General features: G+C 39.9%; 1 protein-coding gene across 2 annotated transcripts in view; it reads left to right on the top strand.

Annotated features, from left to right (window-relative positions):
• The window catches only part of LOC139155875 (abnormal spindle-like microcephaly-associated protein homolog), a 44,881-nt gene extending 25,523 nt beyond the window's left edge, over positions 1–19,358 (top strand). For both annotated transcript variants that reach the window (XM_070731216.1, XM_070731217.1), the window contains exons 8-24: positions 277–418; positions 704–834; positions 2,555–2,730; positions 2,820–2,965; positions 3,050–3,135; positions 5,728–5,937; positions 8,099–8,294; positions 8,398–8,543; positions 8,631–8,750; positions 8,841–8,966; positions 9,235–12,759; positions 13,239–13,409; positions 14,709–14,901; positions 15,498–15,652; positions 17,019–17,195; positions 18,892–19,028; positions 19,110–19,358. In XM_070731216.1, coding sequence (XP_070587317.1) covers positions 277–418; positions 704–834; positions 2,555–2,730; positions 2,820–2,965; positions 3,050–3,135; positions 5,728–5,937; positions 8,099–8,294; positions 8,398–8,543; positions 8,631–8,750; positions 8,841–8,966; positions 9,235–12,759; positions 13,239–13,409; positions 14,709–14,901; positions 15,498–15,652; positions 17,019–17,195; positions 18,892–19,028; positions 19,110–19,215 — 5,943 coding nt within the window. In that variant the 3' untranslated portion in view covers positions 19,216–19,358. The remainder of the gene's footprint in view (positions 1–276; positions 419–703; positions 835–2,554; positions 2,731–2,819; positions 2,966–3,049; positions 3,136–5,727; positions 5,938–8,098; positions 8,295–8,397; positions 8,544–8,630; positions 8,751–8,840; positions 8,967–9,234; positions 12,760–13,238; positions 13,410–14,708; positions 14,902–15,497; positions 15,653–17,018; positions 17,196–18,891; positions 19,029–19,109) is intronic.
• Positions 19,359–26,251: the final 6,893 nt, after the last annotated feature.

The following is a 26,251-nucleotide window of genomic DNA, read 5'->3' as shown; positions in this document are numbered from 1 at the left end:
ACAGCAAAACAAGTGTAGTATTTTGTGGCTCATTAAGCTGATTTTCAGTGATGATAACAACTGCATTAACATAATAATATTGTATATTGTTTTCTTACTTTCCCATACATTATTCTATTGCTTGCTAAAATATTCTGTGAAGATAAATTAGTGAAATTGCAATGAAATTAATGATATGTTCATGTACCAAATTGTTTCAAAAATTTGAGTGCTATCCTATTGCTTCAATAGTTTTATTCATAGTTTGAATTATTTTCACCCTTTTCTCTTTGTCAGACAATCTTTGGTGAACTGATTGCTTTGGAAAGTAACAGTGATATGATGGGTTTGGCAGTGTTTATACTAAATCGCTTGTTATGGAACCCAGTTATAGCAGCTGAATACCGACACCCAACCGTGCCTCATCTTTATCGAGATGGTAACATTTTTCTTTGCTATTAACGTAACAGAATTTTGAAATTGAGAGCAAGCTTGGTATAGTGGTTAAAGGTACCAGGCTGGAAACTGGAAGTTTATGAATTTTAGCCTTAGCCATGAATTCAGTCAGATATCCTTGGGCTAATCATTCTATCGTAAGAAGGAAATGGCAAACATTTCCAAAAATGTTTTTAAAAATCCTTGTAGGTATCCAGATTGATTGAAAAGAACAAAGGTAAAAAAATAGTTACAAGAAGCATCTCTATATAAAATATTGCATTTGTAGGTCATGAAGAAGCACTGTCCAAATTTACACTGAAAAAACTTCTACTACTGGTTTGTTTCCTTGATCGTGCCAAAGTATCTCGAATTATTGAACATGACCCTTGCTTATTCTTCAAAAATGCAGAATATAAGGTATTCCTTAAGCTTGTCTTGAATTATGTTTGCCTACAATATGTATGTATTTGTGTATTTGAAAGACACAAGCCATGCTTATTTCTTTTGATTTTTTAAAAATAATAGATATAAAGTACAATAATTTTTCAGGGCTGAATTTAATCAACAATGGGTTTATTACATGTTTTTGAACTGCATAATATCTAACTGGAAGTTTCATTAATGATTGTAATTAAAGGAAATACAGTGGAACCTCGACATACGAGCAGCTCTACTTACGAGCTACTCGAGATAAGAGCTGGGAGGGGAGAGACATTTCTGTTCGTCTCCCGAGCTCAAATCCGGGCTACGAGCTGAGAAGAGCCGGGCTGGTTTGCTTTCCTTCCTTCCGGCGCTGATGCAGAGCAAAGCGTCAGGCCCCCCTGGCGCTTTCGGCGGCTTCCGAAGCAACGCTGGGCTCTTTTGCCACCCAAAGCGTCAGGGGGGCATGACACTTTGCTCTGCATCAGCGCGGGAAGGAAGGAAAGCAAACCAGCCCGGCTCTTCTCAGCTCGTATCCCGGCACTTGGTGAGTGGAGAGGCGGTCGCCTCCCCTGCCGCCCCACTCTGCGGGTCCTTGGCTTCTACTGGGGGTGGGGGGATCTGAACGCTTTCCTGAAAGGGACGGAGAAAGCCCTCTCTCGCAGCGAAAGCGCTCCCAGCCAGGGGGCTGCGAGAGAGGGCTTTCTCCGTCCCTTTCGTGAAAGCGCGCCGCGCCCCTCTCACAGCTCGGAACTGACAGGGCGCTGCTCTCTCTCTCTCCCATGAGGCGGGGGGGAAAAAAGCAAAAAACCCCTTCTTGGGGGCTGCGAAAGGGGCGCGGCGCGCTTTCCTGAAAGGGACGGAGAAAGCCCTCTCTCGCAGCCCCCTGGCTGGGAGCGCTTTCGCTGCGAGAGAGGGCTTTCCCCGTCCCTTTCAGGAACTTCCCCGCTTCAGGAGTCAGCGGAGAAGCGCGCGGCTGTTTTAAAAGATCGCAGCCGGCCTGGGGGGACTTTCCAGCAACCCCCGAGCCCCCAACCCGGCTTGGGGGTTGCTGGAAAGCCCCCCCAGGCCGGCTCCGATCTTTTAAAACAGGCGTGCCGCTTCTCCGCTGACTCCTGGTGAACTTCCCCGCTTTAGGAGTCAGCGGAGAAGCCGCGCGCCTGTTTTAAAAGATCGCAGCCGGCCTGGGGGGGCTTTCCAGCAACCCCCGAGCCCGGGTTGGGGGCTCGGGGGTTGCTGGAAAGCCCCCCCAGGCCGGCTTCTTTTAAAACAGGCGCGCCGCTTCTCTGCTGACTCCTGGCGAACTTCCCCGCTTTAGGAGTCAGCGGAGAAGCGGCGCGCCTGTTTTAAAAGATCGGAGCCGGCCTGGGGGGGTTGCTGGAAAGCCCCCCCAGGCCGGCTCCGATCTTTTAAAACAGGCGCGCCGCTTCTCCGCTGACTCCTGGCGAACTTCCCCGGGCTTGCACGCATTAATCGCTTTTCCATTGTTTCCTATGGGAAACAATGTTTCGACATACGAGCTTTTCGACGTACGAGCCTCCTTCCGGAACCAATTAATTTCGTAAGTCGGGGTTCTTCTGTATTACCAATATTATTAAAGTATACAGCTTGCAGTAATATTTATATTATAGTTCAGTGACTTAAGACTCATTAATTATGTAGGATAATAGCTCTATTTATGTGTACTGATTCTTTCTACCCCCTTTTCCCCCCCTAGTCTAGTAAAGAAATATTACTAGCATTTTCCCGGGACTTTTTAAGTGGAGAAGGTGATCTTTCACGTCACTTGGGCTTCATGGGTTTCCCTGTTAATCATGTACAGACTACGCTGGATGAATTTGACTTTGGTGTTACAAATTTAGCTACAGACTTACAATGTGGCATTCGTCTTGTGTAAGTTTTTACTGAATTTTTTCATTACAGTTACAATGTTGCATGAAGAAATTAATTACTTTTTAATATGAAATATTAATGTATTTAAGGAGAACTTTAGAACTGCTGTCATCAGATTGGACTCTTTCAAAAAAATTAAGAGTGCCTGCAATCAGCAGACTTCAGAAGATGCATAATGTTAAACTTGCTTTTGAGGCATTGAATGCTCATGGAATTCAGTTGAAAGATGAACTTGGTAAGTATTAGAAAATAATGTGGAGCCGGTATCCTACCAGTCTGTTGATTGTGCTTTTCATTAACCTTTTTCATTGATTTATAGGTTCAACCATTGACGCAAAGGATATTGTAGATCGACATAGAGAGAAAACATTTGCTTTATTATGGAAAATAGTGTTCGCTTTTCAGGTACTGTGTAATCATTGGTTTAATTTATCTTTAGAGCATAAAATAAGAAAGTGCATTCTCTAGCTTCAGAATATCAGCATGAAATGGTCTGTGCAAAATATTTCTGTTTCATGCATAAAGTCAATGTGTAAAAGTAGATGTGCTGTGCACAAACTCAATTTCAGAAAAAAATTAAAAATAGATGACAGCACTGATGTGGATACATTTGTACATTTCGAAGGCTTTCATGAAAAGCTGTCATACAAAGTGGCAGCTATAGATATTAAGATTTGAAACCTTTAAAATATGCACATATTATCAAGAAATTGATTGCTGTCATTATTTAAAGCTTAATTTTCAGCATCATTTTTCAGCACTGCAACTTTTTAACCCTGCTGCTTTGTTCAAAACCACTATACACTTGTACTGTTTACGAGTCTGTGTGACTCGCACCGAAAATTCTTTATTTTAAGTGCTTATATTTGGTCAATTTGAAAACTTCTTTCCCTTGGAAACTAGGTTCAACATTTCTGCACACAATGAAATGAAAATTGAAATAAAAAAATAATGCTTATTGGTTTATTTTTCCATAAAAGCTCCCCCTCCTTTTTGTGAATTTCTTTTCAATTTATAGATAGTTTTGCCTGCAAACAACATACAATTTTACTAAATTTGGTGTGGAATTACTAGTTTGAACATTTCTGAACATAATGATATGAAAATTGAACTGAAAAAAAATGATGCTTATTTGTTTATTTTGCTCATGAAAGGCCCCCCCCCATTTTTTCAAGCAAGTCACTTTATAAATTTTTCTAGGCCCCTAATTCCAAATATTTTCAATAACTTTGGCATTGAATTACCAGTTTGAACATTTCTGAACATAATGATATGAAAATTGAACTGAAAACATTGATACTTATTTGTTTATTTTGCACATAAAAGTCCCCCCCCCCGCTGTGTTCAATTATTTCAATTTATATAAAAATTATGCTGCTAATTTCAAAATTACATACTTGTTTTTAGTAAAATGAATTTCTTTCATAAAATTAGTTGTTTGGCTATCATGTGCTTGCTTTTCAAAAGGATATTCCCAATATTTCTAGCCAAATCTATATAAAAAGTGAAATTAATGGCACACAGCAAGGTCGAGGGGGTGGCCTTTTTGTGACCAAAATAAACAAATAAGCATCATTTTTTTTCAGTTCATTTCTATTTTTCTTATGATCAGTAAGGTTCAATTTAGTATATCAAAACTTTTGGGGGGAAATTTCTTGGAGATTTGTAGCCTTAAAAAAATATAAACTGACACGAAATGCTCAAAAAATGGGGGGGGGGCTTTTTGATCAAAATAAAAATATAAGCATCGATTTTTTTCAGTTCAATTTTCATATTATTATGTTCAGAAATGTTCAAACTAGTTTCCCAGTGAAAAAAGTTTTCAAAAAGACCAAATTTAAGTAGCCTCCCCCCCTCAAAAATAATTTTATGATGGTCAGCAATGTTAAATTGAGTAAATGAATGCCTAAGATATTAAAAATATTTCGGATTTGGAGCCTAAAAAAAATTTAAAGTGAAAATAGTTGCAAGCAGCCGGGGTGGGGGTGGGTGGGTGGGGGCTTATTTCTGATTTTAAAAAACCAATAAGCATCATTTTTTTCCAGTTCATTTATATTTTTCTTATGATCAGGAATGTTCAGACTAGTAATCCCACACCAAATTTAGTAAAATTGTACACATTTTGCAGGCTAAAGTATGTAAATTGAAAAAAGATTCACAAAAAAAGGGGGCGGGTGGGCTTTTATGAACAAAATAAACCAATAAGCATTATTTTTTTATTTCAATTTCCATTTCATTGTGTGCAGAAATGTTCAACCTAGTTTCCAAGGGAAAGAAGTTTTCAAATTGACCAAACATAAGCACTTAAAATAAAGCATTTTTGGTGCGAGTCACACAGACTCGTAAACAGTACAAGTGTGACTTTTTTTGCCCAGCAAAAACTAAGCCACCCCACCCCACCCCCCCAAAAAATATAGAGAGAACCCCTGAAATGATTAAAAGTTGTGAAATTTCAAGTTTCAGAAATGCAGGGAAAATTTTTTACAGGGTCTCAAACTTCAATTTCATGTTGCACAGACTCGAACAGAACAGCAGGGTTAAAGGAGCCATGTCTTATGACCGTGCAGCAACTGTAAAAGTTAGCTGCATAATTCCAAGAAAATAACTCAGTTTCTTTAAAGCATTACAGAGTTTATGATAGTGATCTTTCATATTTCGGAGCATGTTTTTAGAATTTAGAGCAAAGCACTGCAGAGTCCTAATTAGTTTAAATAAAGACATTATTTTCATAGTCTCTGAATTATTAGAATTTTCTGTAGGCTCTTTTCACAACCTGAATAAAAAAAAAAAATTCAATATGTGTTATATCATACACTTTACCTGTTGCCATTTTAATTTTGATAATTTGTCTTAGCAGTTTGTTAAGAGTTGATACGTTTTAACATCCTAAACATTACTCAGAATGTTTTCTAAAATTCCATCAATAATACTATTGGTTTAATTATTTTGCTACATAAGGAATGGTTATGAATAAAATTGTGGTTGGATCTTATTTAGGTGAATATTTCCCTTGATGTGAATCAATTAAAAGCAGAAATTGCATTCTTAAAAAACATGCAAGTTAGAAAATTAAAAAGACCTGATGTGGAATGTGTTAACAGCATGGGATATGAAACCAGCATGTCTTATTCATATGAAAGCTATGGTGAAAATGTAAAACTGCTGATGGACTGGGTGAATGTTGTCTGTGGATTTTACAATATTAAGGTAAATAATTATTTCCTTTAACCATCTCACAAAATGCAGTTATGAGTATGGTAATTATTAAACTTAACCAAATATAATAAAAGTGAATTGAAATGTTGAAGGGAGTATATTTATGCTTTGATTATATATTTGTTATATGGATTATTACTGCTGTGAAAACAAAATATTTATGAGTTGATTATGATAATAATTTATTTGTAAAAGTATAGCATTTGCTACTGTTCTCTCTATTCTTGGTATACTTCATTGATGCTAAATGGCATGTGAATAGTTACTTGCTGGTTGTGGGGGGTGATTTAAAGCAACCTATGGCACATAAAAAAGTATAAATATAATGGCCTGTCAGTATGATTGGGCTTAACATATAAAATATAATACTACAGTGGTACCTCTACTTAAGAACTTGATTCGTTCTGTGACCAGCTTCTTAAGTAGAAAAGTTCTTAAGTAGAAGCAATTTTTCCCATAGGAATCAATGTAAAAGCAAATAATGCATGCAAACCCATTAGGAAAGAAATAAAAGCTCAGAATTTGGGTGGGAAGAGAAGGAGGACAGTCACTACTGAAGGAAGAAGGTGAGGTGAATTTTAAAAAATCCAAAACTTTTAAGGGTTAAAAAAAAAGAGGCAGTGAGAAGGAGCACGCGCCTCCCACACACTGCGCCAGACAGAGAAACCCAGGCGGGTGAGAGGGGAGAACCTCCAGCTCCTTTGACCAAAAGGTGGCTGCTGCTACCTGCTTCCTCTTCCTTCCCATGCTGAAGGGCTCCCCTCTCCTCTCGCTCGCTTTGTTGCTGGTGCCTTTCCTTCACTGTGGTGGCTCCTCGGTTTGGCTGAAACCGAGTTGATTCGGCTGGGGCAAAACGCCCCCCTTTGCCTTTCTGCGCCTAGACACTTTAGGAGGTAACCTCACACCGGGTGTATGGGAGGCAGCGCGAGGGAGTCACCACAGCGAAGTGGTTTATTCCCTTTTCAAGCGCCCAGAGAAAGGAAAATGCTTAATTCGCTCTGGACTGCCAAAGCCTCCTTAAGCGCCACCGAAAGGCTCCTCTGGCAGCCCAGAAAAGCCTGAGATGGCCGGGATTAAATGGGGAATGGCAGGAAACTGGCCAGGACTTTGTGCCGCTCTCAAATTTCCTGGGAAATTTTTCCAGGCTTGGGTTGTTAAGTAGAAAATGGTTCTTAAGAAGAGGCAAAAAAAATCTTGAACACCCAATTCTTATCTAGAAAAGTTCTTAAGTGTTATTAAAAAATGTACTGTATTCCATATTGTTAGATTAAATAATTAGTCTGTACATTACTTAACCAAAGTAAGAGATTATGTGACACTGATTCTTTTTAAACACACTTAAATTTTCTACTAGTTGATCTGTTTGCTCTTAAGGTAAGTTAATTATTTCACTTGATCTAACAATTTTAGTAACTTTATAATATGGGCATATATTCTTCCGTTTTAGTTCTAACAAGTTGTTAAAAAACACAAGATAAATTGTGTGCTGAAATCTTTAAATAGATTTAGAAAGAGCTTAACTTGATGCTTCAATTTAGTTTAGCAACAGTGAAGAATGAGATATGTCTCAATGTGCCCTTTCTATCCCTACCCCTAAAAAGCACTGCATCATCTAGTTGTGGAATACTCTCTGAGTAATCTCTAGAGCAAGAATTTTCGAACCATTTAGCATTATGTTTTATTTTTAGAAAATCTTCCTAGCTATCATTTACTACACTACACACTTAACAACAAATTTTCTTTCTTAGTTAAAATTGAATAGACAATATTTGTAGAAGCAAAATGAATTTGCCCTTCCTTCCTCCTTCCCATCAGCTGACCTAGCCATCACCTTTCTGCCACAATTTACTATCTTGTTTCTTTCTCTCCTGCTTGTCTCCCAGTCCTAAACTGCCTGAAAAAAAAAATTAGGATAGTGTGTAAAAAAAGGTAGATTTCTATATCTTACTTTTTTAAAATAAGAGTTTTGTAAATATATATATTTGCAATATATATCTTCTGGAAATATATATCCAGAAGAATACGTCTCAAGGAAGTTATTTATCTCAGAATGACTATTTCAGAACTGTTTTAACATACATTTATTTATTTATATATTTATATTTTACAACCATCCCAGAGCTATCACTGTTTTTATGTTCCTTTATTTTAGGTAGAAAATTTCACAGTGTCCTTTTCAGATGGAAGAGTATTATGTTATTTGATTCATCATTATCACCCATGTTATGTGCCCTTGGACGCTGTATGTAAACACACTACTCAAACTGTAGAATGTACCAGAAGTGGCACTCTTGGGCTAAATTCCTCTTCTGAGTCTGATTCTTCTTTAAATCTCAAAATTGATCAAAGTGAGTTCATTAAAAAAATAGTGCTGGCTTCAAAGCAGTTTGAAATTATGAATTACCATTTCTGCTTTAATATATTCCACTTTTTATGTTTCTATTTATAAAGCTATAAGTACTTCCGTGCTTTATAAAGAACTCCTTGATAATGAAAAGAGAAATTTTCAACTGATCAATGCTGCCGTTTCTGATCTGGGAGGTATTCCAGCTATGATTCAGCATTCAGACATGTCTAATACAATACCTGATGAGAAGGTAATCAGTCAAGTCATTAAAATTCAGAGTTGTTTTATTTCCTCACAACATATAGTAAGATTCTGTTTGTATGTTCTTCCTTTTTAGGTAGTCATTATTTATGTGTCATTTCTGTGTTCAAGACTTATAAGTCTTTCTAAAGAGATTCGAGCAGCTCAGTTGATTCAATCTGCTTGGAGAAAATACAGATTGAAAATACTTGCTGAGGTATTCATTTGCTTTCTATTTTGCTCTCTATTGTCAATTCAGACTACTGCTATTGGACGGAAATATGATTGTTTGTATTATTTTTTTCAGACCAAGGAACAAAAATTTAATGCTGTAATTGTACTTCAAAAACATTGGAGAAGATATTTGGCTGTGCTGGAATTTCAGAAATTAAAAAAGGCAAAGCAAGAAGAAACTGCAAGAATAGCAATCCAGGTATAATTGACTTTATTATTATTATTATTATTATTATTATTATTATTATTATTATTATTATTAACATTTGTATGCCATTTGTAACCATTGGTATATAAATGGTTTTACATATAAAACCATTTGATCAAAATGAATCCCTTTCTTATTTAAGATAGTTAAGATTGTCATTCCTTAAACCATTAAATTTTAAGTTCAAATAAATAAAGTTTTCACTAAAAAATCCTGAACAAACAAATGTATAACTTAGTTTTTTTCCCTTGTTATTCAGAGACGGCAAGAGGCTGTAATTGTCCTTCAAGCTTGGTACAGAATGAAGAGAGAGAGGCAGCGGTTTTTAAAAATGTCTGGAGCTGCATCTGTCATTCAAGCATACTATCATGCACATAGAGAACAGACCTTTCAGAGACAGAAGTTTTTGCAAATCAAAAGGGCAATTTTGCATTTACAAGCTAGCTATAGGGGCTTTAAAGTACGAAGAATGCTAAGACACCAACACATGGCTGCTACTAAAATCCAAGCTTTGTACAGGGCTTATGCTGCTAGAATGAAATATCAAAGTTTGATTCAAGCTTCCATTGTAATTCAGAAATGGTACAGGACTTCTAAAAGCGGATCCAAAATAAGAAAAAGATTTCAGAAGACAAAAGCAGCTGTGATTTCCTTACAGGCGGTTTTGCGTGGTTGGCAAGTGAGAAAATGGCTTCAGAAGCAGCATGCTGCAGCAATTACTATTCAATCTGCCTACAGAAAGTATAAAGCTATGAAAAAGTTCAGGATAATGAGGCATTCCGCTATTACTATACAGCAGCATTATCGGGCTCACATGTCAAGTAAAAAACAGCAACAGGAATATATTGTTCTTTACAATAGCATTGTATTATTCCAGGCAACTTGGAGAGGAACAATTGTGAGAAGGCAAATAGAAAGGCAGCATCAGGCTGCAGTGACTATTCAGTCCTATTATAGGATGCATGTAAATCAAGCTAAGTTTAAACATTTCAGGAAAGCTGCAGTTACAATTCAGAGATGGTATCGTGCTGTTATTCAAGCCCGTAACTCACGACAAAAATATCTTACTTTAAAGGAAACAACTCTTAAAATGCAGGCAATTTACCGAGGTTTGAGAGAAAGGCGAAAAATCCAACGCATGAACCAAGCAGCTATTTGTATACAAGCCATGTTTAAAATGCATCAATGTAATGTTCAATATAGGACTCTGAAAAAGTCAGCTATTATAATTCAAGCACGATGCAGAGCTTTCTGCAGAGGACAAGAAGATCGGAAAAAATACCTGGCACTTAGAAAGTCATCTCTCATCCTACAAGCAGCTTACAGAGGCATGAAAATTAGACAGGAATTGAGAAGTAGTCACCAGTGCATAATAGTTATTCAGTCATATTATCGAATGTACAGAGAACGGAAAGCTTATTTAAAGCTAGTTGCAGCAACAAAAGTGATTCAGCGATGGTATCGTGCTTCCAGAGATACAAATGCTCAGATGTATAAATACAAAATGATGAAGATTTCTGCTCTCAAAATCCAGGCAGCTTTCCGAGGTATGAAAACTAGAGTCCTTTTGAAAAAGATGCACATGGCTGCCATCATCATTCAAAAAAATTGTAAAGCTTTTCTTCAGAGGCGTACATTTATTTTTCTTAAATCAGCTGCTGTGACAATTCAGAGAAGGTATCGAGCAACAGTACTTTCAAAACAGCAACGTGAGAAGTTCCTTAATTTACATAGGGCAGTGATTATAATACAATCTGCCATCAGAGGCCTGCTTGTTAGGAGACACGTAAAGCAAATGCATCTGGCTGCTGCAGTTATCCAAGCAACTTTTCGAATGCACATAGCCTATACTCAGTACAGAAGAATGAAATCTGCTTGTGTTGTAATACAGCAACATTATAGAGCATATCAAGCAGCTAAGCAGACCAGAGAGTTGTACTTGAAACAGCAACGGTCTGCTCTAATTCTCCAGGCAGCTTACAGAGGAATGAAAGTTAGGCATATGTTAAAGAAAAAACATGAAGCTGCGGTAGTAATACAAAGTAACTATAGAAAACACAGGCAATGGAAATCCTACAAAAATATTCAGTGGGCAGCCAGACTCATCCAGGTCAGAGTCAGAGCCAACCAAGCGAGCAAAATGGCAGTCCAGCAATATTCTTCCATTAGGAAAGCTACCATCTGCATCCAGAAAGCTTTTCGTAGGATGAAGACAAGGAACCAAAGAAGACAGGAAGCTGCTCTCTTGCTTCAGCAGAGTTTTAAAAGGCAGAGAGCACGTAAGAATTACCTTGCCTTAAAAGCCGCTGCTATATCTCTTCAGAGAAGGTATCGAGCAACAGTACTCTCAAAACAGCAGCGTGAGAACTTCCTTAATTTGCGTAGGGCAGTGATTATAATACAATCTGCCATCAGAGGCCTGCTTGTTAGAAGACACGTAAAGCAAATGCATCTGGCTGCTGCAGTTATCCAAGCAACCTTTCGAATGCACATAACCTACACTCAGTACAGAAGAATGAAATCTGCTTGTGTTGTAATACAGCAACATTATAGAGCATATCAAGCAGCTAAGCAGACCAGAGAGTTGTACTTGAAACAGCAACGGTCTGCTCTAATTCTCCAGGCAGCTTACAGAGGAATGAAAGTTAGGCATATGTTAAAGAAAAAACATGAAGCTGCGGTAGTAATACAAAGTAACTATAGAAAACACAGGCAATGGAAATCCTACAAAAATATTCAGTGGGCAGTCAGACTCATCCAGGTCAGAGTCAGAGCCAACCAAGCGAGCAAAATGGCAGACCAGCAATATTCTTCCATTAGGAAAGCTACCATCTGCATCCAGAAAGCTTTTCGCAGGATGAAGGCAAGGAACCAAAGAAGACAGGTAGCTGCTATCTTGCTTCAGCGGAGTTTTAAAAGACAGAGAGCACGTAAAAATTACCTTGCCTTAAAAGCAGCTGCTAACTTTCTTCAGAGAAAATATCGAGCAACAGTACTCTCAAAACAACAATATGAGAAGTTCCTTAATTTGCGTAGGGCAGTGATTATAATACAATCTGGTATAAGAGGCCTGCTTGTTAGGAGACACATAAAGCAAATGCATCTGGCTGCTGCAGTTATCCAAGCAACCTTTCGAATGCGCATAACCTACACTCAGTACAGAACAATGAAATCTGCTTGTGTTGTAATACAGCACCATTATAGAGCATACCAAGCAGCTAAGCAAACCAAAGAGTTGTACTTGAAACAGAATCGGTCTGCTCTAATTCTCCAGGCAGCTTACAGAGGAATGAAAGTTAGGAATATGTTAAAGAAAAAACATGAAGCTGCGGTAGTCATACAAAGTAACTATAGAAAACATAGGCAATGGAAATCCTACAAAAGTATTCAGTGGGCAGTCAGACTCATCCAGGTCAGAGTCAGAGCCAACCAAGCGAGCAAAATGGCAGTCCAGCAATATTCTTCCATTCGGAAAGCTACCATCTGCATCCAGAAAGCTTTTCGCAGGATGAAGGCAAGAAACCAAAGTAGACAGGAAGCTGCTCTCTTGCTTCAGCGGAGTTTTAAAAGGCAGCGAGCCATTGAAGCCAAAGAACAATACCAGAAATATTGGAAAGCTGCAGTTTTAATACAACAACATTACCGATCTTACATGACTATGAAACATCACTCAACAGTTTATTTGCAAACATGTAAGAGAATAATTATTTTGCAAGCTACAGTGAGGGGTTTCATTGAACGACAGAGGTTTTCCAGAGTGAAAAGAAGCACAATAAAAATACAGGTATTTTTAAAATTCAGTTTTCTCCAGCATTATTTGTTTCCAGTGACAATAGAATAAGCTTGAATAAATAGCAATAGCACTTAGGCTTAAATACCGCTTCACAGTGCTTTACAGCCATCTCTGAGTTGTTTACCGAGTCCGCATATTGCCCCCAACAATCTGGGTCCTCATTTTACCTACCTCCAAAGGATGGATGGCTGAGTCACCCTTGAGCCTGTGAGATTCGAACTGCCAAATTTCTGGCAGCTGGTGATCAGCAGAATTAACCTGCAGTATTGCGTTCTAACCACTGTGCCACCGCGGTTCTTATAAATATCCTTTGATACAATTTAACTACAAATTAAAAGCAAAATTATCTAAGTCCAGTACATTTAAGATATGGAATATCCTTTTATAGCTGTCCCTCACTTACTCCAGGCTGCTGCTTTCATAATTTTATATTATGAAGTTAAAGTTTCATTTATATTCCTTTAAAACAGAGATGGTTTCGAGGAAACTGGCAGAGGAGGAAATATCTGCAATATCGTAGGAACATTATTATAATACAAAGAATGGTGAGAAGATGGATTAGTCACAGAAATACAAATACAGGTGGAATTCCAAAAGACATAACCCCCCAAAATGTTAACACTGGAGTAATTAAATTTCAGGTAAATAAATTTTCAGAAAAATGATACTGTTTAGGAATGTGCATAAAAGACAAATTTGGTTCCAAACCCAAATATTTTCTTTTGGAGTTTGTTTTTTCTTGGACATGCAGTGATCCAGATAAAAGAAATTGGAGCAGCTTATAATGAAGTTTCTATTGTTCATAACTTAATTATGAATAAGAGGGCTATTCTGACCTATATTTGATCAAACCCAGCAGGGTATTTGGGAGGGAGGTTCCCCTCTGAAGTGTAGTTCCCCAGGTTCCAGATATGGCAACTGAAACTTAAAATATTGTCATCTTGTTGGACTTCAGAAGTGTACCATTTCTATAATAGCTCATTTCTTCTTAGTGTTAGGGTTCCGACCGATGCCCTGATAAAAGTAGGAGCTTCAAGCCAATTTTGAATGAAAATCCAGTTATTTATTAGTACCATATGAGCATGGACCTAGTAAAACCAGTCTGACCCCACTTAGTTCCTGCCTTGCCTCTGATCCTCTTTCCCCCTCCTCCCAAGGTGTATCATCAGTCACATTCCCCAACAAAGCAATGTCGCAGGTCATAGAAGTCACTCTAACAGTTCCTGGTTTCTGTGGAGATAGCCTTTGGCTGATTAGGATGTGCATTGTTTTGACTGAGATGCAAATTCCTCAATGCAGCTGCAAGGCTCGATTCCCCATCCCCATGCCTATGAGAACTGGGGAGCAAGTTAGGAAAGCTTGGCGAGTTGACACTGAGGTCTAACAGTCTTCTACCCTTCTGTTCACCCAGAGAATACTTAAAACTTGGCTCTTCCCACACACAATGGAAAAGGAAAGCCCAGGTTGAGATGAAAATATCTGAAAATGGGGCTGGGGCATAGGTTTTTTCTGTTTTTATTGTTTTTGTTGTTTTTTATAATTGTTTATATTGCTTTATTGTTTATAAGCTATTGTAAGTTTTAAGATGGGCAGCTAACTGAATATTATAAAAGAATAAAAAATAGTCAAATGATTTAAACATTCTGTTTCAGATCAACTGACTGAAAACTACAAACATGGAAACAATGCTTTTTCTCTAGGATATTCTGTGAACTAGATCTAACATCTTGCATATTGCTCAATGGTTATCTGGAAATGTTTTATGAATAGCTTATTCTCTAAAATTCTCCATTAAGAGAGAGGTGGGGGAGAGAGAGAAAAACAATTGCCTGGAAAAAATAACGGAATTTATTTTTAAATAATAAAAGCTATATTCTAGGAAGTTTCTGCCTCATCTTTTATTCCTTAAACATGTTACTTTTCCCTTCTTCCTTTATAAGGCATTGTGGAGAGGATATTCATGGAGAAAGAAGACTGATACTCCAGAAACCAGATCTCTGCGAGACAGTTTGATCATTGCCAATAAAGAAAGCAAAGAAGAGAATAAGCTGTATAATAGAACTGCAGTTGCCATTGATAATCTTCTTAAATATAAACATTTTTCTTATATTCTGGTAGCTTTGAAGGATCTGGGTTAGTAATTTGATTTGTAAATATCAGTATACAAACAATCTTCTATCTACAAAGTGAAAAACAGGCAAAACATAGCTAAAAAATAATTATTTTTATGAACATTACTTAGACTTTAGAAGCATTGGTGTCTCAAAGAAAATTAGAACGAGAGACACCACTGAGTTGCTCCCATAATCAGTTGTTATACATGGTGCAGTTTGATTCATATGTATGGAAGGGAGGGAATATGATGTCTTGATAACTTATCTTGCCTTATTGATAGTTTTCTAATTATCCCCCACATGTAAGTCTGAATTTGTGCAGTTGAGTCCTCACAGGCTATAGAAATCTGGAATTTAAATAATTGTATGACTAGCAATGTAGATTATAGTAACTCTAAATTCTAAATAATGTTGCGTTTTAATTTTGTGAGCGCAGAGCATAAGCTGCAATAAATAGAATATTATAGCAATAGACTAAGAATTGACACTTGCAATCAGTTCTGATGTATCAGTTGTATGATGAATACATTGGTCATGAATTTATATTTCTTTCTACAATAAATGTAGGTATTAGTTTGAAAAGATGTTAATATTTTTCCTGTTTTTTCTTGTCAGAGATTGTTACAAGATTGTCTCCTGTATGCTGTGAAAATATGGCCCAAAGTAAAGCAGTCTGCACTATTTTTACTTTGATACGGAGCTGCAATAGAAGTGTCCCTAGTATGGATGTTATTAAATATTCTGTCCAAGTCTTGCTTAATTTATCAAAGGTATTAATTTATTTCATGTTTGTGGAAATTAAGCTTTTTATTTTCGGTAAATTGGTATTATCAATTTTACATCTGTTATTATTTTTTTCATTTATAATAAGTACCAGAATTTAAATGTCAGGTTATATTGCAAATGAGAGCTACATTCATTTACACTATATTGATTAGCATTTTACATATAATATGCTATTCAAACTGCAAAAAAAATTACTCATTATTCTTGGAGCTTGTATCAGTCTGCCAAATAGTCAAAAAGTATTTGAAGAAAACACTTCATTACAAAAAAATTAGGGAAAGTATATTTTAAATTAAATACTAAGCATGTTACTTAGTCCCACATCGTTACTGGACCTGCTTATCAAATAATTTATGAAAATGTACTTTTAGTGGGTTTTGGTTGAATTTAGTATTATGTTTGAAAAAAGAAATACATTTGCAGATGATGAAAAAGTACCACCTAAAAGCACTGTTTCAATTTCCTATACTGTCAGGATATGGTTTGGAAAAACTTCTGAGCGAGGTTAAGAAAAGAAAGCCCTGTTTAAATATTAGAAAATAAATTGAATTTTATTAGGCAATAAAAAAATAGTAAGGTTAATTTTCAAAACATTTAAGTAGTAAGATACTTAACCCCTCCCCCACCACTAGGACATTATTTTTGCTAGTAAAAGAAGACACCTGCCCCTCAATTCATAAGAATATATATTTTAGTTATTGTCCTGCCTAAGTAGAATCTGGAATTTTAAATATTTGCTAGAATAAAGTTAGTTGATTCTGCTTATATTGTTTACACTTTAACAAATCAAAAAGAATGAGTTTACTTGTGCCTATATATTGATGCTGTAAATCATTGACATTTATTTGTCATAAAGCCCTACATGGCTTAGGGCCAGACTACTTATGGCACTGTCTTCTGCAACATACCTCCCAGCAACCGATTAGGGTCCACCGGGTTGGTCTTCTCTGGGTCCCATCGACTAGACAGTGTTGGCTGGCGGGGCCATATGGGAGGGCCTTCTCTGTGGCAGCTCCGGCTCTCTGGAACCAACTGCCCCCGGAAATCTGTACTGCCCCTACCCTTCTAGCCTTCCAGAAAGCCATGAAGACCTGGCTTTGCCGGCAGGCCTGGGGTCATTGAACAATACCATCTAGCTTCTGCCAAGAAGGAAGAATGTTTTATTTTAGGGTGTTAATTGTTTTTAATTGTTGTACCCTTCCTAGAGTCTGGAAGGAGTTGGGCGGCTTAGAAATCTAATAAATAAAATGAATGAAATGAAAGTTTACAGTTTCCATAATGATTTTACAAATGATGAACAATCCTAGGATTTTTTTGAGAATTAACTTACAACTCTTCTCATCTGTTTAGTATGAAAAGACTGCTGATGCTGTTTATTCAGTGAAAAATTCAGTGGAAACACTGTTGGATTTACTTCAGATGTATCGGGAAAAATCTGGGGACAAAACTTCAAAAAAAACTGGAAGCATTTTTACCAAGACGTGCTGCTTATTTGCTCATCTCTCAAAGGACTCGAGAAGAGCTTCTGTAAGTTTTCTTTGTTAACTTTTTGTGTCTTCGTTCTGTAAGAATTGCCAAAGTATATATTCAAATATAAACATTCAAAAATTGGAATGTAAATTCTTTTTCCTTGTTTGGGCCTGCATGCCAAAAAAAAGCTAGAATTAGCCTTCAGGTTCAGATGCAGAAACTAGTACAGTACTTAAGAGCAATTGCTGGAGATTTTTAAAAAACAGACATTCTAAAATGAAGTATTTTAGAACTGAATAGTGAACAAATGTTCCTACTCGTTCTTTCTCACAGTGAAATTGGTTGTTTTAACCTAAAATGTATTTTCTGAGTGGGCAAAATAACAAGTTGTTGTTATTATTTCACAGATATCTGGCCAATTAATACTTGCTTATATATAATGGTTTTATATAGGATGCCGCTGATGCATGGTATGATTGAATTGGTTGAGTGATTAAAATATTAAATTTTTAGCTGTAGTTTTTAAATGTACTAGATTTGTCCTGTATGCTTTGCCCTGTATGCTTTGTTTTTTATATTGTACCTTGTGAGCCGCCCCAAGATTTCAGAGAAGGGCGGCATACAAATATTAATAATAATAATAATAATAATAATAATAATAATAATAATAATAATAATAATAATAATAATTTAGCAACCACAATTGGGGCTGACATCTTGGTTGCTAAACAAAGCAGTTGCTAAGTGAAAACATGACACTGCTTCAGCTTTCCTTTGCTTTCAAACATTTGAAGTTTGTAAATGTGAGGGCTGGTTGCAAAGCTCTTTTTTCATAATTTCTTTGACTATAACTTTTCAGGCACTAAATGAAGCAATCACTAAATTAGGACTACCATAAAAGCAAATCCTAGATATTAGATTCTAACAATGAGATTTGCTTTTCTGAGCTATGATGACAAATTTTAGATATGCTGAGGGAGATATGAAGTTGCTTCTATTACAATTCACTACAGCCAACTCCCTATGGCTAACTTGTCACCACTCACATCGCTGCAAGGCAGCTTGCTACAGCCATTCACCACAGGACAACAAAGGTGTGCGACAAGAGTTACAAGTTAATACTGTATCAAAGAAATGATGGAGTAGAATCATTGGGATGCAAACGGAAGGACAGAATGAAATGTGAATGGCAAAAATTAAAATATTTTTAGTTATTTTAAATAATTAAATAGAATTGTTAACTTGTCCTGCAGCAAGTTGGCCCACGGCACGTTGGCTGTGGCAAGTTAGGAACGGCGAGTTGGCTGTGGTGAGTTGTCCCATTTCCTCTTTGGGGAATATAGTTGAATACAGACAATTTCTACTCAACTTTGCCTTATAGATTATAAATCAGGTTGACTGGATCCCACAACATTTAACAGCCTTTAAAAGTTAAAATCAGTTCAAACTATTCACAATTGGTAGACCACACTACTTTATGGCATATGCTTTTTAAAAAATTACTAGCTCTTCTTATTCTATTCAATTCTGTGTTTTAATTTTAAATGTTTGAATTTGCCCTATTCTGTAGAGTGACTCCTGAATTTTGTGTAATATAGTCTGAGATTTAAAAGAAGTACTTGAGGCATACTGAGATTATAGAAAGAACATTAAATTGGTCCAATTGAAAATTTGAAAGGATTTTCAAAGATGTACAGTTGTGAGGTTTCATTGAACAAATACTATATTTTAACAATTGTGCCTTATCTTTTAGGAGATTCAAAACAATCATAAAACAGTTGCTAGACTTCGGAGATTGTTCAAAGTTACAGCCCGTAAACATCAAATGGATGTCCAAAGAATGCGTGCCAAACAGAGTTCCATTCCTGTAAAAACAAAAATAGTTTCAAGGTAAGTCTAGGTTATTGTAACTTTAAATTTTCTGTTTCAAATCATACCTTTATTTTTATGGAATTTTTTTTCATCCTGTAGGCAGAGGCCGGATTGGGATTTAAGGAAAGATAATATAAGAGAGATTGTTGATCCATTGCAAGCCATCGAGATGGTTGTGAACACACTTGGAATTTCCTATGATTAAGACATGAAAGGGGTTATAATTATGACATTTCCAGAAAGAAATGGACTGGATTTTTTGCATCTATGTACATATGCATTTGTTTTATAAATATTTTTTATTTGTGTTTGTACTCACTTGTCAATTAAACTAACTTCTTATTGATATCTCAACTATTACTTTTATATAATTTAGAGATAAAAGTGCATACTGTATACAATATAATAAGATTTATTTTATACAATAAAACAGAAAAAATAAGGTTGTTAATGTGAAGTGTTTTTCTTGTGCTTTAGAGAGAAACAGTTTAATAGCATAAAATGAGTAGGTAAAATTTGTTTAAGTTGAGGGTTTCTTTGGAAAATTGCATTCTAAGGAACAGAGCAGGATTATTGAAAGATAACATCAGAAAAAATTAATTAAAGCTCTGATAGGATTATTTCCCAAAAAATATTGAATATTTTTTTCCTTGCAACATATTAAAAATAATATTTTTTTACATTTTGTTTTTAATAACATTATTTTCTCCACTGCATCTGGAAGGAGAGTCCAACATGGGTAATTCACCAATCTTATTGGTAGAGCCTGAGTTAATTTAAATATTTAAATATGAGGTAGTCACCGCCCCTTAGCAGCCCCCAATACCTCAGTTTTAAAAACTCAGTCTTAGTGTAGAGACTGTTGAGTTGGCTTCTCTGATGAAGCATTAATAATAATAGTAATAATAGTAATAATAATAATAGTAATAATACTAATAATGATAGTAATAATAAATTATTAATTTTCTGGGTTTTTTCCCCCTTTCTATTTGCAGGTGCTGTGAATCAGGAAAGGGATTTCAAGGGGTCTCTGCCCTCCGCGGGCAGAATCACCCCCACCGTGAATCTCCTCGAGCTTCCCTTCCCTCAGTGGGTACTATGCTCAGCGAGGAGCAACTCAGCCTTGGGTCCCCGGCCTCAGTGGCCATACCCGGCTGCCAGCTGAAGGTGAGGGGGTCAGCCCCCCTCACTGGGAAGCTTGGACGGCAAGAATTTCGCCGGGAACGAAGGCGCTTGGGTTTGGCGCCCAGCCAGCGCCTCTCAGCTGTTCGGCGGCTAATTTTGACAGCCGCCGCCGCAAGCCGCTCGCTGAGCCGGAAAAGCCGCGCGGATCGGCTATTTAAACGGCTGTCAGATTCGAGCGTGGGGGGGGGCAGGGCCCTTACCGGCGAGCCTCCCAGAGAGCTGTCAGCGGCAGAAAAGAGCGGGAACGCCATTTTGGAAGGCAAGGAATCCCGCGCCCGCCATGATTGGGCGGGTAATGTTGCTCTCCGCCCAATCACTGGGCGCGACCAACTGTCACTGGGCAGCATTATGCTCTAAATTGCCTGGACGCCATTTTTCGCTGATATTTGGCCATTGACAGTCGTGTCTGTCAAGTGTCTCTTGAGCTCGCTGTTTAAAAACAACTGTGAACTGTGAGTATGGAGGAAAAGACCCTTGAGAAGTCATCTTCCCCCAGTGTATTGCCTCAGGATAAAGGCAAGGGGAAGTCCAAGGACAAATCTAAGGCCCAAGCATCTTCATCAATGAAGGAGGCAGAGAGGCGCATTAAAGCGTTGGAGCAGAGACTGGAGGCAGCCCTCTTAACTCCTAGAACCACCTCTCCCTTATTGCAGGCCAGGGATCCACCAGCCCAATGTAATTTGAGACCATCAGAGACATTATCAGAGAGAGAATGGTCTCCAGAGAGGCAGCACTTCATGCCTCAAGTGGTTCCTCCAGCTGGGCCTCAGCAACAGAGACCAGGGTCTGCCAGCCACTCATTACGGAGTGCCCCATCTGCCACCTTTACACCCACTGCGGCTGGGTTGCGGGTGTCACCTGATACCTGGCAGCAGATGTCCCCTGCCTTGCAAGGCCTCATCTCTGATGTATACTCACAAGGGATGGCTGTGGGGGTGCAACAAACTGCCCAACACCCCCGCTCTGCACAGCCCAAGAACCTGTGGGCTGCACCGCCCCCCTCGGGTATGGGGTCCTGGATGGAGGAGCCGTCTCCCCTGGAGGACATGGAAAAAGAATACGATTTTTCGGATGATGAATCAGCTCCAGATCCTCCTGTGCAAGCTGGACTTTTTAAGGCTCCCCTTTTCAAAATTCTGCTACACAAAGCTAAGCAGGTGGCAGATTTACCAGGTCCATCCGAGGCCTCCGAGGCCTCAGAGGACCCTAAGCCTTCAGCAGTGCTATTCAAGGAGCCCCAACCTGAGACTGAACATGTGCCATCCTCCGATATATTTAGGCAAAGCATCAAACGCCCATGGCAACAGCCTGCAGCAGCTCAAGGTCCTTCAGTCATCGAAAGGAAATTTTATACCTTGGATGATGACATGGAAAAGCTGCTAGAATTTCCGCCCATCGATCAGCCAGTAATGACCTTGATCTCTAAGGCCTTAGTACCATCTGAGACTGGTGACAGCTTGAAGCCGGAGGATAGAAAGGCGGAAATTTTATTAAGGAAATCCCATCATATGGCAAGCTGGGCGTTTCGGGCAGCGACCGCGGCTTCATTTTTCAATAGGGCCTCCATAATGTGGTTACAGGAGGTACAGGCCCGCCTAGGTCCGGAAGAAGGTCGCTTACGTCAGGACCTCAGTAAATTATTGGCAGCTGCGGAGTTTTCTGCGGATGCAACTCTCCATGCCGCAAAGTTTTCGGCTAGAGGGATGGCGGCGTCACTTGCATCCAGACGCCTCCTGTGGCTGAGGAGTTGGCCAGCGGACCTGAAGTCCAAGTGGAACCTGGCATCATCTCCATACCAAGGGGAGAAGCTCTTTGGAGAAGCCTTGGACCCTGTCCTCATTGAGGATAAGGACAAACGTAAGACCCTCCCTAGAGCATACCGGCGCCAGGAGCGTAGACCCAATCCTTACGCTCGCCGTCAGCCATTTCGTTGGGATTCCTCTTCCTCGGCGAGTCAAGGTAATAGGTCATACACCCAAAATCAGTATGGCCAGCCCACCTTTAGAGGGGACCGAGCGGCCTTTCAGGATAGGCCCAGAGGATACCAGCAGTCTCGGCGTCCTTTTAGAGGGAACCAACGTGGCTTCAGGCGCACAAAATGACTTGGCTCCATTACAGCCCATAGGAGGCAAACTTCAACGCTTCAGTGCCTCCTGGAGGATTACCTCCACCGACAAATGGGCAAGGGCCACAATATCAAGAGGACTGCACCTGGAGTTCTTGCAGCCCCCGCCAAACCGGTTTGTCACCTGTCCACTAATGCGAGACCCACTCAAAAGACGTCATCTTCAACTGGAGATAACACACCTTCTCAACATACAAGCAATAGAGAAGGTGCCCGAACATGCCAAGGGCACGGGATTTTATTCCGTTGTGTTCCTAGTGCCGAAGTCTTCGGGGGGGTTCAGGATGATATTAAACCTAAAGCTCCTGAATACCTTCATTCGGTATCGCAGATTTCGCATGCACTCCCTGCAGTCAATTTTGGCCTCTGTTCGGCACAACGATTTTCTCACCTCTATCGACCTCAAAGAGGCTTACCTGCATGTTCCGGTTTGGCCAGCTCATCGTCGGTACCTCAGGTTTTGTCTCAACGGGGTCCACTACCAGTACCGTGCCATGCCGTTCGGCCTATCTTCGGCTCCCCGTACATTTACGAAGCTGATGGACATTCTGACAGCACATCTAAGGGCCCAGTCCATAAGAGTTATGGCATACTTGGACGACATAATCGTTATGTCCAAGTCTATGGTCCAAGCGCAACACCATCTGGCGCTCACACGGGAAACTCTGGAGAGGCACGGGTACACGGTCAACGTGGAGAAGAGCCATCTTCATCCCACCACATCAATCCAACACCTCGGCTCCATCATAGACACCGCAGAGGACACGGTCTCGCTAACACCAGAGAGGGTCCTCAATATACGGAGATTGGTAACCAGCCTTCGTCGACAAAGGCAAATACCGTTGGCGACATTGTCCAAGGTACTAGGGACTATGGTCTCAGCCATAGGGATTGTGCCTTGGGCTCGCCATCATATGAGGGGCCTCCAATGGTTTCTCCTTCCGGCCCAGAGGGACAAGGTGAGTCACTCCCACCGAAAGGTGCGACTCCCAGCTTCAGTCAAGCAGTCGCTGGCATGGTGGTTGTCCCCAGCTTTGATCCAGGGTTCTCCTCTTCGCAGCCACGAGCGTGTGATCATCATAACAGACGCGAGCTTGTCGGGCTGGGGCGCTCATATGGGGCCTCATATAGCTCAGGGCCTGTGGTGTCAGGAGGACTTAACCCAGGTCAATATCAACGTTCTCGAACTCAGAGCGGTTTTCTTAGCCCTTCAGGCCTTCGCTCCCTGGGTTCAGGACAGGCATGTCCTGGTTCTGACGGACAACGTGGCCACAAAAGCCCACCTGAACCATCAAGGAGGTACCAGATCTCATCGCCTCATGACTCAAGCCACGGACCTCTTCGATTGGGCCGAATCTCATCTGGCCTCTCTGACGGCGGAGCATATTGCCGGGACCAGCAATGTGCAGGCGGACTGGCTGAGCAGGTCCACTCTGGATCCTTCGGAGTGGCAGCTGGACCCTGCACTCTTCAAGCAGATAGTGCTACGATTTGGTCTTCCATTGGTGGACCTCTTCGCAACCCCAGCAAACACCCAATTGCAGAGGTTTTTCTCCCGGTTTCCGACTCCAGGGGCGGAAGGGGTCAACGCCCTATGGTCACCATGGCCCCAGGGGTTACTGTATGCCTTTCCCCCCACGTGTCTTATTCAAAGGATATTAGACAAGACAATTCGGGAGGGGGTGGAAATGATCTTGGTGGCTCCCTATTGGCCGAGACGGCCTTGGTTTGCAGACCTAGTAGCCCTGTCGGTGTCTCCCCCATGGAGGATTCCAGATTCCGAGGTAGTGTTGGTTCAGGGGTCAGTTTGCCATCCGGACCCTCAGTGGTTCAAACTGACCGCCTGGCACTTGAAAGGGCGGGTCTGAGACAGCAAGCCTTGGCAGACGAGGTCATATCCACCATTCAGGCAGCACGTCGCCCTTCAACGGTAAGACTCTACCAGGCCACTTGGGCGGCCTTCTGTAAGTTTTGTTTGGATCACCACCTTAATCCGGGGGAGGCTTCGGTTGTGTCAATCTTACGATTCCTACAGTCAGGGATAGAAAAAGGGTTAGCCCCGAATACCTTGAAAAGGCATTTAGCTGCTCTGGCAACCATCATCCGGGTACCCCACGCTCGCTCCCTATCACAAGATCCTTGGATTAGGGATTTTATTAAGGGCGCGATTAACACTCATGCGCCTCCAGTACACAGATTCCCGACGTGGGACCTTTCCCTGGTACTCAAGGCGTTGACAGCCCCTCCTTTCGAGCCGATGAGAACTATTCCAGTACGTTTGCTCTCCTTAAAGACTGCCTTTTTGGTCGCAATTACGTCGGCACGCAGAGTGTCGGAGTTGTCGGCCCTGTCTACGCATGCAGATTTATGTATATTCCACCCTGATAGGGTAGTTTTGAGGTTAGACCCTACATTTATTCCCAAGGTTAACTCTGGGTTTCATAGGGCTCAAGAATTAGTGTTGCCAGACTTTTGCACACATGGACAGCACCCTCTTGAGCTGAGATGGCACAAGGTAGATGTTCGGAGGGCCTTGAAAATCTACATCAGACGGACTGGACATTTCAGGAAATCTGAGCGGCTGTTTGTGTCCTTTGGTCAGCGATCAATGGGTCTGGCAGTGTCAGCTAAATCCATCAGTCGCTGGCTGAAAGACTGTATTGAGGAGGCTTACAAGGCCCGGTCTCAAGTACCACCAACCGGGGTAACAGCGCATTCCACTAGAAGTGCAGCCACTTCAGTGGCTTGGAGGACTCAGGCGTCCATTGAGGACATTTGCAGGGCGGCTACGTGGGCGTCTCCTACCACCTTTATACGCCATTACAAACTGGACTCAGTGGCTTCGGCGGAAGCTTCATTTGGGAGACGGGTTTTGCAGCAAGTGTGTTCAACTCCTGCGACCGTAGCTCAGCCTTTTCCCTCCCATGGGCAGTAATCTTTGGCATATCCCATGTTGGACTCTCCTTCCAGATGCAGTGGAGAAGAACCGTTGTACATACCTGAACGGTCTTCTCGATGCACTGGAAGGAGAGTCCAAACCCACCCGGCATGGTTGTTTCGCCAAGTCGCTGGAGTTTGGGATTCAATTTACACTGTTATGAGGTTATATGGTTATTGTTCAATAAACAGGTTATCCTTAAACTGGCTTCGTTTTTAAAACTGAGGTATTGGGGGCTGCTAAGGGGCGGTGACTACCTCATATTTAAATATTTAAATTAACTCAGTCTCTACCAATAAGATTGGTGAATTACCCATGTTGGACTCTCCTTCCAGTGCATCGAGAAGACCGTTCAGGTATGTACAACGGTTCTTCTGCCTTACAAATGGAAAGTAGATTTTCTTATCCATAGAATTCCTAGTTTTGCTTTATCACTATGAACCCTAAGTTTCCTATTCGTTACTTCATCATAAATTATTTCACAAGATATGACTACGTGGAAACATCAAAATTATGAGGAAGGAAAAAACCGATCAGTAACTCCAAGGTTTTGTATTCATATTCAGTTCATCCCACACTCTTACAAGTTTTATTATCATCTGTATTATCAATATATCCTTATAATATATAAATATTATCTGTATATCCTTCCACTGAAATATTTGAGCCTACATATGCCTCTTTCACTTGACCCATACAATTTGTCTTTGGAGTTTAAGTAAAACACTTTAGCCATAATTTAGAAACAACATTTGTTATGGCTTTTTAATTGTATCAGTTGCTTTAATTTTTACTGTTTTTAACAAACACACAAACACATTCTCTCTCTCCCTCGCCCCTCCCTCCCTCCTCTATATCTATTCAGGCATATCAGGCTGTTTATATAAAGGGATTATCTCACATAAACAGCCTGGTAAGTGTCGATATCTATCTATCTATCTATCTATCTATCTATCTATCTTTCTACACACACACATTGTGGGCAAACAAAGC

The sequence above is a fragment of the Erythrolamprus reginae genome, unplaced genomic scaffold (genome assembly GCF_031021105.1).
Source record: "Erythrolamprus reginae isolate rEryReg1 unplaced genomic scaffold, rEryReg1.hap1 H_8, whole genome shotgun sequence".
Classification (NCBI taxonomy): domain Eukaryota; kingdom Metazoa; phylum Chordata; class Lepidosauria; order Squamata; family Dipsadidae; genus Erythrolamprus; species Erythrolamprus reginae.
The sequence above is the reverse complement of the archived record's forward strand: the minus strand, read 5'-3'. Positions and strand labels throughout refer to the sequence as shown.